Raw genomic sequence first — 16,530 nt, forward strand, 5'->3', positions numbered from 1 at the left:
CAACCAACACTGACCGACCTAGAGGAAGCATTCACGATGCGAGGAGGAACCGGATGAAGCTAAACCCTATAAAGTGCGCCTGCGGTGTAACGTCCGGAAAATTCCTGGGGTTCATGGTCTCAGTCCGTGGAATAGAAGCCAACCCATCCAAGAGATGGCACCTCCTCGGACGGTCAGGGAAGTGCAAAGGTTGAATGGAAGGGTCACCGCCCTTTCCAGGTTCGTGTCACGATCAGGTGATAAGTGCGTACCATTCTTTAAAACTTTGAAGAACCTCCGAAGCCCTAAAGATTTCACATGGACGGAAGAGTGCCAGAAGGCATTCGGAGGAATTGAAGGAGTACCTAGAGAGCCCACCACTTGCTTGGGCGACCGGAACCTAACGAAGAGTTGCGCTCTACCTCGCCGCCACCGGTGCGGTCGGCAGATCTCTTGAAGGAAGAAGACAAAGTCCAGAGGCCCATCTACTACGTCGGCCATGTTCGATCGATGCGAGACCAGGTACACTAGGATCGAGAAGGTAGCCTATGCATTGGTAATTGCGGCCAGAAGCTACGACCATACTTCCAAGCCCATACCATCATAGTCCTCACGGACCTACCCCTGAAGAAGATATCGCATGCGGACGTCTCCGGGCGATTGATAGCATGGGCGGTGGAGTTAAGTGAGCATGACATCGTTTCAACCAAGGACAACCATCAAAGGCCAGGCTCTTGCAGATTTCATTGCGAGTGTACTGTCCTCGAGATCGAATCAAAAGCAGGAGCCCGAAGAGAATGATCACGGATCGTGGGACATGTTCGTGGATGGGTAGAAGTAATTCGGGAAGTGGCATTGGTCTCATATTAACCAGCCCCGAGGGATTTCGTATCCAATATGCTCTCCGATTCACCTTCCAAGCATCCAATAATGAAGCAAAATACGAGGCATTACTAACTGGACTCTGGGTGGCCAAAGCCATCCAAGTCACACACCTATCCACCCAGAGCGACTCCCAGCTCGTGGTGAATCAGGTGAATAGAGAGTATGAGGCAAAAGATGATAGGATGGCATCATACCTAGCACATGCTCAAGCATTGATCGAGGGTTTCATGAAGTTCGAGATGGTTCGAGTTCCCAGGGATGAGAACACCGTAGCCGACGCCCTATCCAGGCTAGCCAATGAGGAACTCCAAAATTTGGCTAGCGCAGTCTATATTGAGATCCTGCATGAGTCAACGTATAAGGAAAAGCAGGTTAACGAAATCGAGGAGGGACCTAGCTGGATGGACCCTCTACTCAACTACCTCTAGAACGATGTCTTACCGGAAGACAAGGCCGAGGCAAGGAAGATTAGGATGAGAGCTGCAAAGTACACTATCCTAGACGGGGTACTGTACAAGCGGGGGGCAACAACACCACTACTCCGGTGCCTAGGACCCAAGGGGGCAGAGTACGCCCTAGCCGAAGTTCATGAGGGGATATGTGGAAGCCATATGCGGGACGAGCCCTAGCCTACAAAATCCTCCGCTGTGGACTATACTTGGACACGAATGCAAGAGGAGGCCATCCAATATGCTAAGAAGTGCAAGCAATGTCAGTTGTTCGCCCTAGTACCCCATCTACCCGCCACCAAGCTGACATCAATCCTCAACCCCATACCTTGTGCCATGTGGGGACTAGACATCTTAGGCAACTTCACCGCAACACCGGAAGCAGAAAGCACTGGTCGTCACGATTGACTACTTCACCAAGTGGGTGAAGCTAAACCCTTGGCCAAGATAACGAGAGGCAGAGATGGAGAAGTTCGTCGCGACGGCGTCATCTATAGGTTGAGTACCACGGATCCTCATCTCAGACAACGGCAAACAATTCAACAACCCCAAATTCCAAGCATTCTGTCACAGCTACAACATCGACTGTCGGCCTGTGTCGGTAGCATACCCACAGGTCAATGGTCAGGTGGAGGTCACCAACAAAACACTACTAGAAGGAGTCAAGAAAAGGCTAGAGAGGAGCCAAAGGAAAGTGGGTCGAAGAGCTACCAAGCGTCTGTGGGCATACCGAACTACGATCGGACACCCACGGGAGAGAGCCCATTCCGCCTAGCATATGGCTTTGAAGCATTGGCGCCGGTGAGAGTCTGCGCCATGTCCCATAGGGTTACTGCGCTTCAACGAACGTACCTATATCGACGGACTACGGGCGAACCTAGACTTTATAGATGATGTCCATGAGAGAGCACTACTAAGGAACGTCGCCTACCAGCAACGTACTACCAGGTACTATAATGCCAGGGTCAAGGAAAGGCTATTCCACCAGGGAGATTTAGTCCTACGGAGGGCAAGTGCATCACGGCCCACGAAGCGGGGAAGCTGTCACCCAACCGGGAAGGACCCTACATAGTCTCCAAGTAGATACGTCCGGGGACCTACCGCTGAAGACTCCGGGGGCAAGAAGGTAGACCGTGCACTGGAACTCGAACATCGAAGAAGTATTACCAGAGAAGCAAACACTCCATCAAGAGTAGCTGAGTGGTAGTGATACATGATAGCGATGAGAGCGACATCATTGTTTCAAGGTCAATTTGAATTTCATTCAAAATAAAGAGATGTTTCAGGAATACTTGTCTTCTTCTACCACTCAATCGAATCACTGCCACTACATCAAGGCGTCACTCCACCCCAGAGGCTTTATGCCTAAGGCAATGTGCCACCACTGAGGCTTTATGCCTAAGGCAACATGCCAATACTGAGGCTTTATGCCTAAGGCAACATGCCAACACTGAGGCTTCATGCCTAAGGCGTCATGCCACCACTGAGGCTTCATGCCTAAGGCGTCATACCACCACTGAGGCTTCATGCCTAAGGCGTCATGCCACCACTGAGGCTGTATGCTTAAGGCGTCATGCCAACACTGAGGCTCTACGCCTAAGGCGTTAACCCACCAAGGTCCGAGGATCACCAAGGCACGACGCCATTACCAAAATCCCATGACTATCAAGGGTCAGAGAGCATCAACGCGTAAACAATTACCAGGAGACAATGCAATCAAAGAGAAGCAAAAGCGATCACATAGAAAAGTCATAGTAGTTACAACTCAAGTTCAAAAAGGAAAAAGGTTGAGACGTCTACAGGATCGGTACGGCCGTAGGGTCAAGGGACCACGAGTGGTGGGTCACCTCGACCCAGCGGGAGACATCATGTCCACCTCAAGAAGACACGCACAGACCCCCTCGAGCGGGCGGCCTCCACCTCACGACCTTTGGGCACGCTCTCCACCATAGCTACACCCGAAAGCGCCGCAGCAAACTCAGAGAACCCCAAGATAGAGAAGTCATAATCGGGGGTCACCTCCAGGACACAAGCGGCTAAGTCCCGGACCCCTCCCTCATAGGCGGGCTAAAGCTGCGCTTGATATAGCATCGAGAACGCAGAGGATGCCTAGAACTCAGCCACTGACTCGCTCACCTATAGATGCCGGCTCCGCCTCATGCCTTCCCATAGCAGAATGAAGCTCCTCCTCCAAGGCAAGAACCCTAGCCGAGGTCTCGGCCGCACCAGCAGAGGTCACACGCAGCTCCTCAGACACCTCTAGGAGTTTCCCGGACGCCACCGCGAGCTCCCCCGACGCCCTCGCACGCCGGCCTTGGCCCTCTCACGGGCATCGATCGTCCCTGGAGCTCCCTCTTCACGTCACGCGGTGCGTCTGTATCCGCACCTCACGAGAAGCGTGACCCTCCAATCGAGGCACCGCCTCGAATCTGATGATGGACCTACAATCAACATGGCAAGCGATAAAACAATCTAAGAATAAATGGAGCAATGACCATGATGAGACAAAAAAGGGATAACTCACCAAGCCATATCATGGTAGAGAGTCCGGGCCGGACAAGCATCGCTAAGCCTCGCAAGGCCACCCCGCGGTAGGGAGCTCCCCTGTCCACCCACTCCGCGACACGCCCGCTCCGGCCAAGGTTGAGCCCTCCGGCACGCCCAAGGTGATCACCTGGGACTCATCCGGCGTGGGAAGATCGGTGGCGGTACCACCGGAGGAACTCACACCTTTCCCCTTGGAGAGGGGCAATACGAAGGCTCGGAAGGAGCGAGAGGGAGCGGAGGCACAGAGCCCGAACTCCATCATCATCGGGAGAAATGCGGGGAAGGAGGACACGCACACGAGCTCGTCACGTGGGCATGTCCTGAACCACCCTTTCGCTTCGCTCCAACAACCACAGGCGCAGAAGCACCACCAACATCGGTCACTCTAGTAGATGGACCACCCTGAGAAGCGACCTTCCTTCGCAGATTGCCACGGAGCAAACTGAAGTCCGAACGCGTATCCACTGCATAGACCGCCCAACCAATCAGATGACATATACATTCAAATACCAACATGCCAATCAAGTACAAAAGACGAGTGCTCTTACCAGGACTTAGCTTCCGAGAGACAGAAGGCCTCGAGTCCAACTCCTGGACTGGAACGAATCGCGACCCAGCACACGGAGGGAGTCACCCTCAAAATCACTCACTCAAGCCCCGATTGACCCTCTTAAGGTCAATAACTTCCCTAACGATCCGTAGTGGGCATCGGGGACCGTGGCAAAAAGAAGCGATCCTCGAATACTTCACGTGGCTAGTGATCCCCGTGAGAAGCTCCACAGAGGCATTGGGCCCCTTGAGCACGCGGCAAGCAAAGTGATAACATCCATGGTTCCCCTTCTTCAATAGATAAAAGTGGGAGAATAGGGGAACAGTGGCGCACGCCTGTGGGCGAAGAAGACATAGAAACCCAAGATCACCCTCTAAGAGTTGGGCAACACCTACCCAGGGGTGAGGTGCCAATGCTCTAACACCAACTCGACAAAGCGAGGGATAGGAAGGCAAAGGCCCTGGAGAAAAAATGAACGGTAGAGACAGATCTCATCCGCAAGGTGAGAGAAGGCATACTCACCAGGCCCAGGAGTACGCAACATGATCTCAGCGGGAATATGGAACTCCTCATGGAGGGAGACCAAGTCAGAAGGTGACAAGATGCTAGCAACAGGGCCCAACCTATCAGCAGGACCGGAGGCTGAGGATGCCGCCTCAGAGGACCGAAGATCCCTACTGGGACCGAAGACACTAGAAGGTCCCACACCTCCATCAATAGCACTAGGGGAGGGTATAGAGGATGGAGTACCCATAGAAGAAGGCGATCCTGGGGAACGCTCCTCGAAGATCCAACCCCGATCGGGGCCAAGGTCACCTGGGAATGACATGAAGGACAAGAGAGGAATGAACTACTTACTCGAGAAAGCGATCTCCCAGAAGCTAGCAAGAAAAAATGAAATGAAGGCCACCTGCAAAATATAAACAGCAGATCCATCACATACAAGAAGAAGAAAAGTGAAGAAGCGTGACGGTCCATCACACCAACGCCGCGGCCACCATAGGCGCGGCCTCACACCCACAGGCGGTGGCCACCCAGGCGCGGCAACCAGGCGGCCTCACGCCCCACAAGAGCTGTGACCCCGGCCTCGCGCCCGCAGGCGCGGCCACACCCGTAAGGCGCGGCCACCTCAGGCATGGCCACCTTAGGCGCGGCCACCCCAGGCGCGACCACCCAGGCACGGCCACCCCAGGCGCGGCCACCCCAGGAGCGGCCACCTAGGCGATGCCACACCCAGGCGCGGCCACCCCAGGAGCGACCACCCAGGAGCGGCCACACCCAGGCGCGGCCACCCCAGGCGCGGCCACCCAGGCGCGGCCACACCCACAGGCCCAGCCACCCCAGGCGCGGCCACCCCAGGCGCAGCCACCCAGGCGCAGCCACACCCACAGGCGTAGCCACCCCAGGCGCGGCCACACCTGTAGGCGCGGCCTCACGTAGGCGCCGCCCTACAAAAAAAAAAAAAAAAGGAAAAGAAAGAAAAGGGATCGAACTTACCTCAGGGGGAAGGCGATCACACGGGGAGGCAGGCACACGACGACAATGCCACAACACTAGCACGATCAAGTGAGAGAGACCACCAGAGGCAAAGCACTCAAGCCAAGCACCACTCAAGCCCTCCCAGCAAACAAGACACCAAGTGAGCACAAAGCAAACACAAGGACCCAAAATCAAGCAAAAATGGATACTAGTCTAGGCGACCCAAAGACAAACACATGGTGGGCACCAAAAAGAGGACAAAAGGCAAAAAGTGGAATGCAAAGGAAAAGTTAAAGAAGAGCAAAATGGGAGACAAAAGCAAGAGAGAGGAATGAGAAGTGAAAGAAGAGAAAGGGAAGGAGAGGACATATGTCTACAAAAAACAAAAGATGAAAAAGTGCAGGAGGAAAGGTTTGAACCCCAACCTCTCCTATCTCATTACTAGATTTACAGCAAGCCCATGAAAGTCTATTCGCGGCGGACCCCTCACTATGTAAAGGCGGCTACTCTCTTGGCCGTCCTATCCCAAGAGAGTGGGGGCAAATGATACATCCAATATTTATCGGGCCAATCGGCCGCGCCACGTGTCACAGGCGACCGCCCAGAACCAAGGGGAAAGAACGGGGTCCCAAGGCGGCGCGGCCTCACCCAGCGCGGCCACACCCAAGCGCGGCCTCACCCAGCGGCCTCACCCAGCGCGGCCACCACTTGGCGCGACCTCACCTAGGCGGCCACACCCAGCGGCCTCTCACCCGCGCGGCCCCACCCACGTGGCCACACCCGGCGCGGCCTCACCGTGCGGCCACCACTCAGCGCGGCCTCACCAAGGCGTGGCCACACCTGTGGGCGGCCTCACCAAGGCGTGGCCACACACCGAGGCTCGGCCTCTCGCTGAGGCACGACTGCACCCAGGCACAAGATCGTGGGCACAGACGTGAGGTGGGGGCTACTCACCTATGACCCGATCGTATCGCTACGGACTCATGTCACCACCAGGACTCTAGGCCACCGCTTAGAAGTCACGTCACCCGGCCGATTCAAGCACCAATGACGTTATCACCACACGCGGGTATCTATCCACCAAGGATCTTGATACCACTAGGACACTCCCTCCCACGGGAGATGGTCAATCGGATAGAGCCCCGTTACCCGGGGCCTCTATCCACTCAACGCACGCAATCGCCATCAACCGGACTCTCCACCCCGCCATATACTACTATAAAAGGCAGTACACAACCCCATCGGGGGACATCTAAACTCATATTGAATAATCACTATTCATCTATTTGCGCCGGGAGATCTAACTTTGGCATCGGATAGCCCTAGGCCGGAACCACGCGGTTCTCTCTGTTGACCCCTTGGTCCACTTGCGGTGACGGCACTCGAGGACGCTCGACGATTTCTGACGCAACTGATTCTAATACGATATCGACATAAATCGGATGTATCTGATAAATTTGTTCTTAACTTTACTTAAAAACAGGTATTTTTTTTACTGTTTTATCTTGTTCAGACTGTTCATCGATATGGTATAGGCACAGTAGTGAGATCGATGACTAACGAAACCGATATGTATCACCGGTATCGATCGATACAATAATTCCTCAAAGTTCTCAACCAAGATGGCAGTGTGTGAGAAGTAAGAAGTTGACATCATTTTGCCATAATAAAATAGAGAGAAAAAACTTAAAAAAGTGCTGTTTTCGTTGATGCTTCCGACTAAATATTTTCTTCCTCAAATTTGAACCGCAGAGAAGGCAAGGAGACTTGCTCTCTTCCTTCGGTCTCGGCAAACCCTAACTTGTCATCTCGGAAGCGAATCTTCATACGGCAGGTGATATAGTAAGATTTCAATCACTTTCATTCAGTGTATGTAACAAAGTTTATATACTTTCGTTCTTTCATAATTCTTTATCAGTTCAGGTCTGAGTATCCATCATCTCTTACATAGGCGAAGAAGAGGAAATTTAAAATTACTTCGAAGACATTTAATCTCATATTTTTATCCGGCTTAGTGTTCTTAGTCCGTTTTAGTTCCCTTCCCTCACCTTTTCATATTATTTCTGATGTAACAGTTCTGTTTTATATCTTGGAAAATTGGTTCAGTGGACAGAGCTTCGAATGCACAAACTTATTCAACGGTATCTTGTGCGCGGTGTGGCAAGTCCGCTAATCTTCAGTATGTATTTCTACGCCTTTTGAGAGTATTTATGGCTTCTTTCATTCTGTTGTCGGAAATGGAGTCGATTTGAACACTGAAAGAGAACAAAAATGGGGCGGGGGACAATGGCAACTTGTGGGTTTTGAACGAATGGGCATTTTGCTATTTGGCAATCAATATTTTTAGGTTCACTTTACTTGCTTTTATTTGTTTTTGGATTTTAGAAATGGTAATTTAGTGTTTGCTTGGTTTATCTGCAAATGTGCCTTCTAATTTCTTCCTTACAATTACCTTTTCTGTGGATGCTGTTCTTTTAAATTGGCAAAGTTTTGTGTTAATATGTATCCCTTGTTGGCTTCCCAGCTGAACCCTTCAACCACACCCTTCCCTCCAAATTCCAAAGTGGGAAAGAGAACATGAACTATATAGGAGTTGGACCACAAGTATAATTAGATAGGTCTACAGGATATTTTCTCATAGTACCATTTGGTTTTGACTAATGAAAGTGTACATGTTGCTCTTCATACGCCTACTATACAGTAGCATTTGTTAGTATGAGCTATGAAAAGTTGAAAACAACCTAAATTGACCACTACTGATTTCAGCAAGTTTGTTTTTCCGTTTGCAAAATCTATAAAGAGGTTTCTGAAATCTTACAGATGAGTTTCCATATAGAAATGTTTACTCTAAAGCATTCTTTGTGTTGTTAACAAATTTTTTTTTAAACTTTGCTTTTTCAGAAAATGGTGGATTTGCTATATTTTTTTATTTATTTCAGCTTACCACTTTTGTAATTCTCTTATGTATGCAGATGCCCTAAGTGTGTGGAATTGAAGCTTCCTCGTGAAGGTTCTGCATTCTGGTTTGTAACCATCTCCTTGTTTTCCTAAATGAAAGTATTTGAATGTATGAATTCTATAAAATTCATGAAACTCTATGAGTAAACACCGAGGTTTACTATACTGATTGTGGAAAACATGCATATCTAATGCCTCACCATTAAGTAATGCCTTTAGTAAGATGCAGACGAAGGCCATCTTGAAGTGCCGTCTTGAAGTGCATGAAAGAAAGTTTCATTTTCCAATCTAGATTTAATTGTGTAAAGTGTAGTGACTGGAGTTGAACTTTCTCTTGAAGGGAATTGAAGGGAGTTTCAATTTCCACTTGTAGCTTGGATTAAAATCTGGTTGCCTTAAGTAATTCTGTAGGTTGGGGATCGCACCCATGCAAATCATGAACAAGGCTTTGCTAAAGAAGTTGTTGTGAAGGTTTAGTGGAGAAGAACTCAGCCTTGGAAGGTGAAATTTCCAAGTTAGAAAAAAAAGGTGGAGTGTTGGAAGGAGTTGCAAAGGTGTCTTCAAAGTTTACAGTAGGAAGGTTCTTAAGTATCAATAACCGCAAATTAGTGAGATTTTTCAATTTTAGGAGGGCACTTGTTTGGGCAGCTTCCCCTAGTAACAACCTTTCCTACCTTTTTTTTTATTTACCTTCTTTACTCCATTACTTTGAGTGGTCTCTGATTTAAGAAAGATCGGATTTTAACTTTGAGGTTTTTTTTAGTGATTTATCATGTATCTTTTTGAGTTTTCCTTAATACTGACTTCTTGCGGTTGACAGCACTCAGGATTGTTTCAAGGCATCATGGAGTTCTCATAAGTCAGTGCACTTGAAAGCCAAGTTGTCCACAGTTAGAGCAGTTACTCCAGAGGAACAAATTTCATCCCTACCTAACGAAGGTTGGCTATATTGCTTAAAGAAAGGCCAGGCTCGTACGGAAAAATTACCTCATTTTGATTGGACAGGGTATTTCTCAAGGATTTCTGTCTTTTTGTACTGATTTGTAATTGATGTAATGGTTGTCCTTGTAGCTTCCTTGAGTTGGATGATGTACAATTTTCCAATTTGTGCTTTTGTCATTTTCTTTGTTTGGTATGATGAAATGCGCTTCTATAAGATTCTGTTACATTACTTGTTTTCTTTAAAATGTAATACATTCCTTTCTGTATTGTGGTGCCAAGTTTTACTTACAGACTTCTAGTGATGTATCACTGTTGAACTGTTCTTATTTTTTGTGTATGTCATGATTGTACTAGTTGTCTAACATGAGTCTGGATTTTACTGGGAACATAACTTAGACAGCCACTGGAAATCTGTACTGCCCGGTATCTGAAACCTCATTTTGATGCCTCTTTTCCTTTTGGTGATATTCTATCCAAGTCTTTTCAGAATTTATTGATTAGCTCAATGAAGTGTTGTTTTCCCTTGCATGATGTTGTATTGATATTGAGTGGATGTAATGATGTACTAGGCTGAAAAACAGAATTCCCTTATGCTCGGTATGGGCGTTAAGTAATATGAAATATTTTAAGAAGAAAGGACCAACAGCATAACAGAAAATAGTAGGTTCATGACATTGTAGATAGTAGTTGGCAAGTGAATTAAAATATTTATTTTGTCACACTTATCCACAAAAATTTAGTTAATTTAGTTGAAAATTGTAGTTTCCATATGTAGTGAGTTTTTGAGTTAGTTACACAGTAATTGTTTGTGTTAGCTGGAAATTTTCATTTTGTTGTTGTTTCAATGTTGCAGTACCTTGCAACATTCTTTTATCACAACAAAAAGATTTTAAATATAAAAGGCATTTTCATTCAAGGTCCAAGAAGTCAGTTTTGACCCTGGTCAAAATCGGAATTTTTTGGGTTTCGACTGAAACCTGGCCGAAATCCTGTTGATGCAGTATCACTTGATGGGTTGGACCAACATGATAGGATTTGGAGACCCAGACCCAGACAAAACCAGTCCAATTGTTTTTGGTCCAACAAGGGTTGGAAGTAGTCTATTAGTTTATTTATTTCAAGTCTTTTATTTGTTTTGGGTTGACTATGTAGGAGTTGGATAGAGTTTGAGTTGAGTTGCAAGTTATTTCGGTTTTGTAGTTAGAATAGGAGTCTTGTTATTTTTCCTTTAAATACTTGCATGTAACCCAACATTGTACACAACGAATTGAGTAGAAGTTTATTGGGCATAGTTGTCACGGCGGTTAGGCGACCCAAGGCGGTGGAGAGGGTCAAAACTCAAGGCGACACCAACTAAGCGAACAAGGCGGCCAAGGCGCCCAAGTCGACCAAGGCGCCTGGACGCCTAGGCGTCGCCAAGGCGCCTTGACAACTATGTTATTGGGTTTTACTCTGTGAGAGTGTGTAATCTCTTTCCCCTCCCCCTGCAACTTTTCCATTTTCTTATCCGACCCTCCACCAATTTGGTATCAGAGCTGAAGGATCCATCTCCTTCCCCATCAACCTCTCTCATTCCCTTCCCTGTCAATGTCTCTCATCCCAAATCTCTTTACTGTTACTGCTCTACGTACCAGTAGCAATAACCTTAAAAAAAAAGAGGTCTCGTTTCTGCCTTTTCAGAAACCTCACTCTATCTCATCCCAGCACTGCACATTACTGCAGCAACCCATCGACCCATCCCTCTCGATTCCCTTAGCAAAACCCCAACTCACCGAACCATTGAAACCCTAACACCATTCCATTCCCGCAACAACACCTCTTCCCAACGCCCAATGTGACCTCAATCGAAACCCTTTTTAGGGTTCAGTCAGCAACTAGAACAAAAAAAGAAAGGAGATAGAAGAAGAGAAGAGAGAGCGAGAGTACAAAAAAGAAAAAAAGGGGAGAGTGAGAACCAGAGAATCGAAGCAAAAAGAAGAAAGCATACCTAGGTTTAGGAAACTTCACCATTGCTGGTTCGAAGCTCCATGAATTCTACATCGATCAGGATTTTTGGGTGATTTCTTGTCGAAGTCAAACTCCTCCATTCTCCATTATTCGCTGGGAAAATACATTCCGACTCAACTTATACTCCTCTCCAGAGTTTAAAGATAAGTCTATTTTATTTTAAATCCTACTTTTTCCAAGCTTGGTGCAATGGTAAGGTTGCTCCATTGTGACCAAGTGTTCACGGGTTCGAGTCTGGAAACAGCCTCTCTGTGAAAGCAGGGGTAAGGCTACATACATTATGACCCTTATCAGACCCCGCAGTGGCGGGAGCCTCGTGCACTAGGTATGTTTCAAGCTTGCCCCTAGTCTTTACTCAACTTCTATTTGCTTTTAATTTCATTATTTCCTATAGTACCCCTCCCCAGCTTTGATTCTTTTAAACTTTTATTTATTATCCTAAGAGTACCTCTACCCACCATACGTGTTATCCTATTGCTATTTGTTTTCCTCGTTTTCATTATTTACCGTTGTGCCATTCTTTCTCAAACTTCTAATTATTTACTGTTTTGCCATTCATCTTTTAGTGTTTTCTTGCTTACCTTCACCATGGTAGCCAACAATGAGAATATCCACAGCTTAACTCATACAAAGATGAAACTGATACAAAAATTGACACCCTCACTGAATGTGTTGATACCCTCACCGCAATTGTCAGTTCCCTCCATACCATGATGACAACCATGCAAGCTTCTATAATCGACTAGTGGCTTTTGATAAAGGAAAGAGTCCCATGAAGTTTGGGGATTCTTGTAACTCTATCCCATAGGCTCAACCACCACCGCCACCACCCTTGCCGTATGGAGTTGGTCGATATGATGATTATGGAGATGAAAGAGCAACAAAGCTGGATGTTCTTGATTTTTATGGTGATAATAATCCAGAATAGTACCTTGGCTGTATTCACAGTTTGGAGACCTTTTTTTCCAGATGGGACGGTTTGATTGAGGCCAGGAAAGTTTTATTTACAGAGGCTAAACTAAAAGGTACAGCTCGAGTCTGGTGGATCAAGCAACAACAACAAAATTGGACCTGAGGTATTGGGTTAATCACTACTTGGGTTGAAATGAGTGAAGCCATGAACAAGATATCCTTGCGTACCGACTACAAGCAATGCATACACCTCAAGTTTGCATAGTTGAAACAAGTAAACCGAAAAGTTGAGGACTTTCGCTAGATTCTATTATTATGCCACTCGATCAAATTCTGAGTGAGATGAAGAAGTATTGGTGACACAATTCCACAATGGTTTACACCCTCAAATCAGTGTTGCACTCGCATCTAGTCGGCTGCCTACAATGGAAGATGCTGTACAGGTTGCAAATCAAGTAGAAGAAAATTTGAAACGGCCTTACACTAGAAGGAATTTTCCAGACACTCTTCCTAAGTGTAACAATTACACTCAACAACAGTCTTCCCCCCAGGAACAGCCTTTCAGCAAACCACAGGCTACCGGTTCGTCTATGGCATCCTCATGGCCTAACTAGCCATATTATCCACCTCGATGTGATTCTGACATGGTATCTTCATGCCCTAGTGGACCATATTCTCTGCCTCAGCTTGGTTCCGACAGACCTCCTGTGATGTAAAAGGCTGCCCATCAATGCTTCACGTGCAAAGGATATGGACATTTCAGTTCACATTGTCCCAACTGCTTGGTAGCTTATGTTGATAAGTATTCTTTTATACCTCGTGGTCCAAAAGAGTACCTCAGTGTTGAGATAGTTGATTTACCACCAGAGCGTGAACCAGGTTACGTCAACGACAATGATAGTGACGAGGAGCGACATCCTTGTTATGTTCTTCGTCATGTTTTGACCACCAACAAAGTCACTGAGGATGAACATTGGCACCACAGTATCTTTCAGATTCGTGTGAAGTGCATTGACCAGTTATGTAGTCTGGTGATTGATGGATGTAGTTGTACTAATGTTGTCTCTGAAGACGCTATTTGTAAACTGGGATTGCAAATAGAGCCACATCCAACTCCTTACAAAGTCGCTTGGGTGAACACCACTAATCTCAAGGTTACAGATAAGTGTTTGCTTACCTACTTTATTGGTGGATACAGTACAATGTGACATACTCCCTCTAAAGGTGCGTCATATTCTTCTTGGTTGACTGTGGTTGTTTGGTAATAAGGCACCACATTGCGGTATGTGAATACTTACTCTTCAAGCACAACAAGAAAACCATGAAGTTTCTTCTCGCTAAGGATCTCCCTGAAATTAAACTCTAAAAAGCTGCGGGATCGTTCCTCCTCTAGCATGTTGCTTCAGATGGCCTCCTTGGTCCTTTTCCAAACTCGATGGAGTCGGGTTCTTTTCGGAGGAGGAGAATTGATGCAGTTGCACTTGACTGGTTAGATCAGCATGATAGGATTTGGAGACCCAAACCCAAACAAAACAGGTCCAATGGTTTTTGGTCCAACAAGGGTTGGAAGTAGTATATTATTTTATTTAGTAGTTTAGTTATTTCAGTCTTTTAGTTGTTTTGGGTTAACTATGTAGGAGTTAGATAGAGTTCAATTGCAAGTTATTTCAGTTTTGTAGTTAGAATAGGAGTCCTGTTATTTTTCCCTTTAAATACTTGCATGTAACCCAACAATGGACACAACGAATTGAATAGAAGTTTATTGGGTTTTACTCTGTTAGAGTGTGTAATCTCTTTCCCCTCCCCCTGTAACTTTTCCCTTCTCCTATCAGGCCCTCCATCACCTGTAGGTTTCGGTGGATGATTTCGTACTTTCATTTTGACCATTTCGGTGGTCAATGGCTATGTTTTGGCCTGGAACTTCACAAAGATCCTAATTAAGCATCTCTAAAAACAATGGAACCTTAAATTGTTAAAAAAACACTCAAAAATATAAGTTTGATTTTGTACCCTAGGTTGACAGTGTATGTCGTACCTTGCCTATATATTTCTCAAAGATAGCCTATGTTACACATAATTTAGTACTATAACATACAACAATAAATAAAAACAATTAAAATATGCAATTGCAAGTCACAAATGCAGACAAATCATTTTATTTATTAAATGTCAAAATGTTACAACATCACTAGTGTACAATTAGTCAACCCAGATCAAAGGTGAAACTGAAAAGATTCTTGCCCTTCTAGTCTCCTACTCTATGTCAATACCATATAGGCAGGCTTAAAAGATGACAAAGATTGTTGCTATCGATGAAACCGTTTCTCCAACTTAATCAAAAAAGAAGGCAATGTCATGGTATGTCTGAAGAAATGCTCAAAGTCCATCGCAACAACCTGATAGGTCGCATCATCAACATACTCTAGGTACCCCAACCTTGAATATAGATCACCGGGTTGGGAAGATGATACAAATGAGCCTCTACTGTAGCTGCTTAGTGGGTTGGGCTGGTAGGGTTGTGGGGGCCTAGGAATGAGAAGATGCTATTTACAAAAGATGGCACACCATGTGACTAATCATCATGAGTAGTGCGGAATGACGAGGATGAAGACCCATGCTTATCCAATTCCCCATACTCACCATGCCCACCATACCGGATATTGGATGTGTCGGTGTGATGCAGTGGCCCTAGCCTAGTTGGACAAACATGAACCACTTTGGAGCATAGTTGTCATGACGTTGCCATGGCGTCCTGGCGCTGGAGAAGGTTGCATGGCGACCTACGCCATGGTGTCCCTCTTCGATTTCTTCTTCTTGTCTTCGATTTCTTCTTCTTGTCTTCGATTTCTTCTTCCCTCTTCGATTTCTTCTTTCCCTCTTCGATTTCTTCTTCGATTTCTTCTTCCTGTCTTCTTTCCCTCTTCGATTTCTTTCGAATTCTTCTTTCCCTCTTCGATTTCTTCTTCGATTTCTGAATTTTCTTCTTAAAACTTGAGAAACAATAGAGAAAAAATAAAACATGGCTTGAGTATACATCTATTAAAACATTAAAAATAGAGAAAATAAAAAATAAAACATGGTCGACATGCTCGCCATGGCAATGCCATGGCTGGTGACATGTCGATATATCGACGTGACACCCCTCCACCGACTTGGATCGCCGTGACGCCGTGACAACTATGCTTTGGAGGCCCAAACATCAACCACTTTGGAGGCCTAAACAAGTTTTCTGATCTGACAAGGGATGGTAGATGTTGGTAGTTGAAATAAAATCTTTAGTTTATTTTATATTATTTGGGTGGGTAGATGACGTAGGGATTTCTTTGGTAGTTATCTAATCTTAGTGGCGCAGGTTGGAAGGCTAAGATCTGAAATAGATCAGGTTCCAGTTTAGGGGTAGTAAAGGGGTGCCGCAGGGATGAGGAAAGATGGTGGGTCAGGTGGAAGATGAAGGGTCAAATTCAAGAAGAGAATAAGATGATGATAGGTTGAAAGTTAAAGAAGATAAGGGGAAGAAAATATGGGAGAGAGAGAGAGAGAGAGAGGGTAGGAGAGAGAAAGAACTCACCAAAACGGGAGAGAGGGAGGGGATGCTCAACACATTACTTGGCCAGCAAGGCTTCAGTTTCATTTCTTCAATTCATTTTCAAGACTACTACAAATGTTGGATTACAATAGGTATTTAAAGAAAATGTAATTCTTGACTAAATAAATGCCTAGAAACTAACTCCAAGAAAATTAATTCTTGGCACACAACTATTGGACTCCCTAAACTAATAACTCACCTAGAAACTAATACCAATAAAGTATTAAAGACTTAGA

General features: G+C 46.1%; 1 protein-coding gene across 1 annotated transcript in view; it reads left to right on the forward strand.

The window, feature by feature from the left end:
• The window catches only part of LOC122654152 (methionine aminopeptidase 1A-like), a 44,781-nt gene that overhangs the window by 2,249 nt on the left and 26,002 nt on the right, over positions 1-16,530 (forward strand). The window contains exons 2-5 of the mRNA XM_043848133.1: positions 7,808-7,812; positions 7,965-8,068; positions 8,862-8,912; positions 9,668-9,853. Coding sequence (XP_043704068.1) covers positions 7,808-7,812; positions 7,965-8,068; positions 8,862-8,912; positions 9,668-9,853 — 346 coding nt within the window. The remainder of the gene's footprint in view (positions 1-7,807; positions 7,813-7,964; positions 8,069-8,861; positions 8,913-9,667; positions 9,854-16,530) is intronic.

Source organism: Telopea speciosissima, chromosome 1 (genome assembly GCF_018873765.1).
Source record: "Telopea speciosissima isolate NSW1024214 ecotype Mountain lineage chromosome 1, Tspe_v1, whole genome shotgun sequence".
In the NCBI taxonomy this organism is placed as follows: domain Eukaryota; kingdom Viridiplantae; phylum Streptophyta; class Magnoliopsida; order Proteales; family Proteaceae; genus Telopea; species Telopea speciosissima.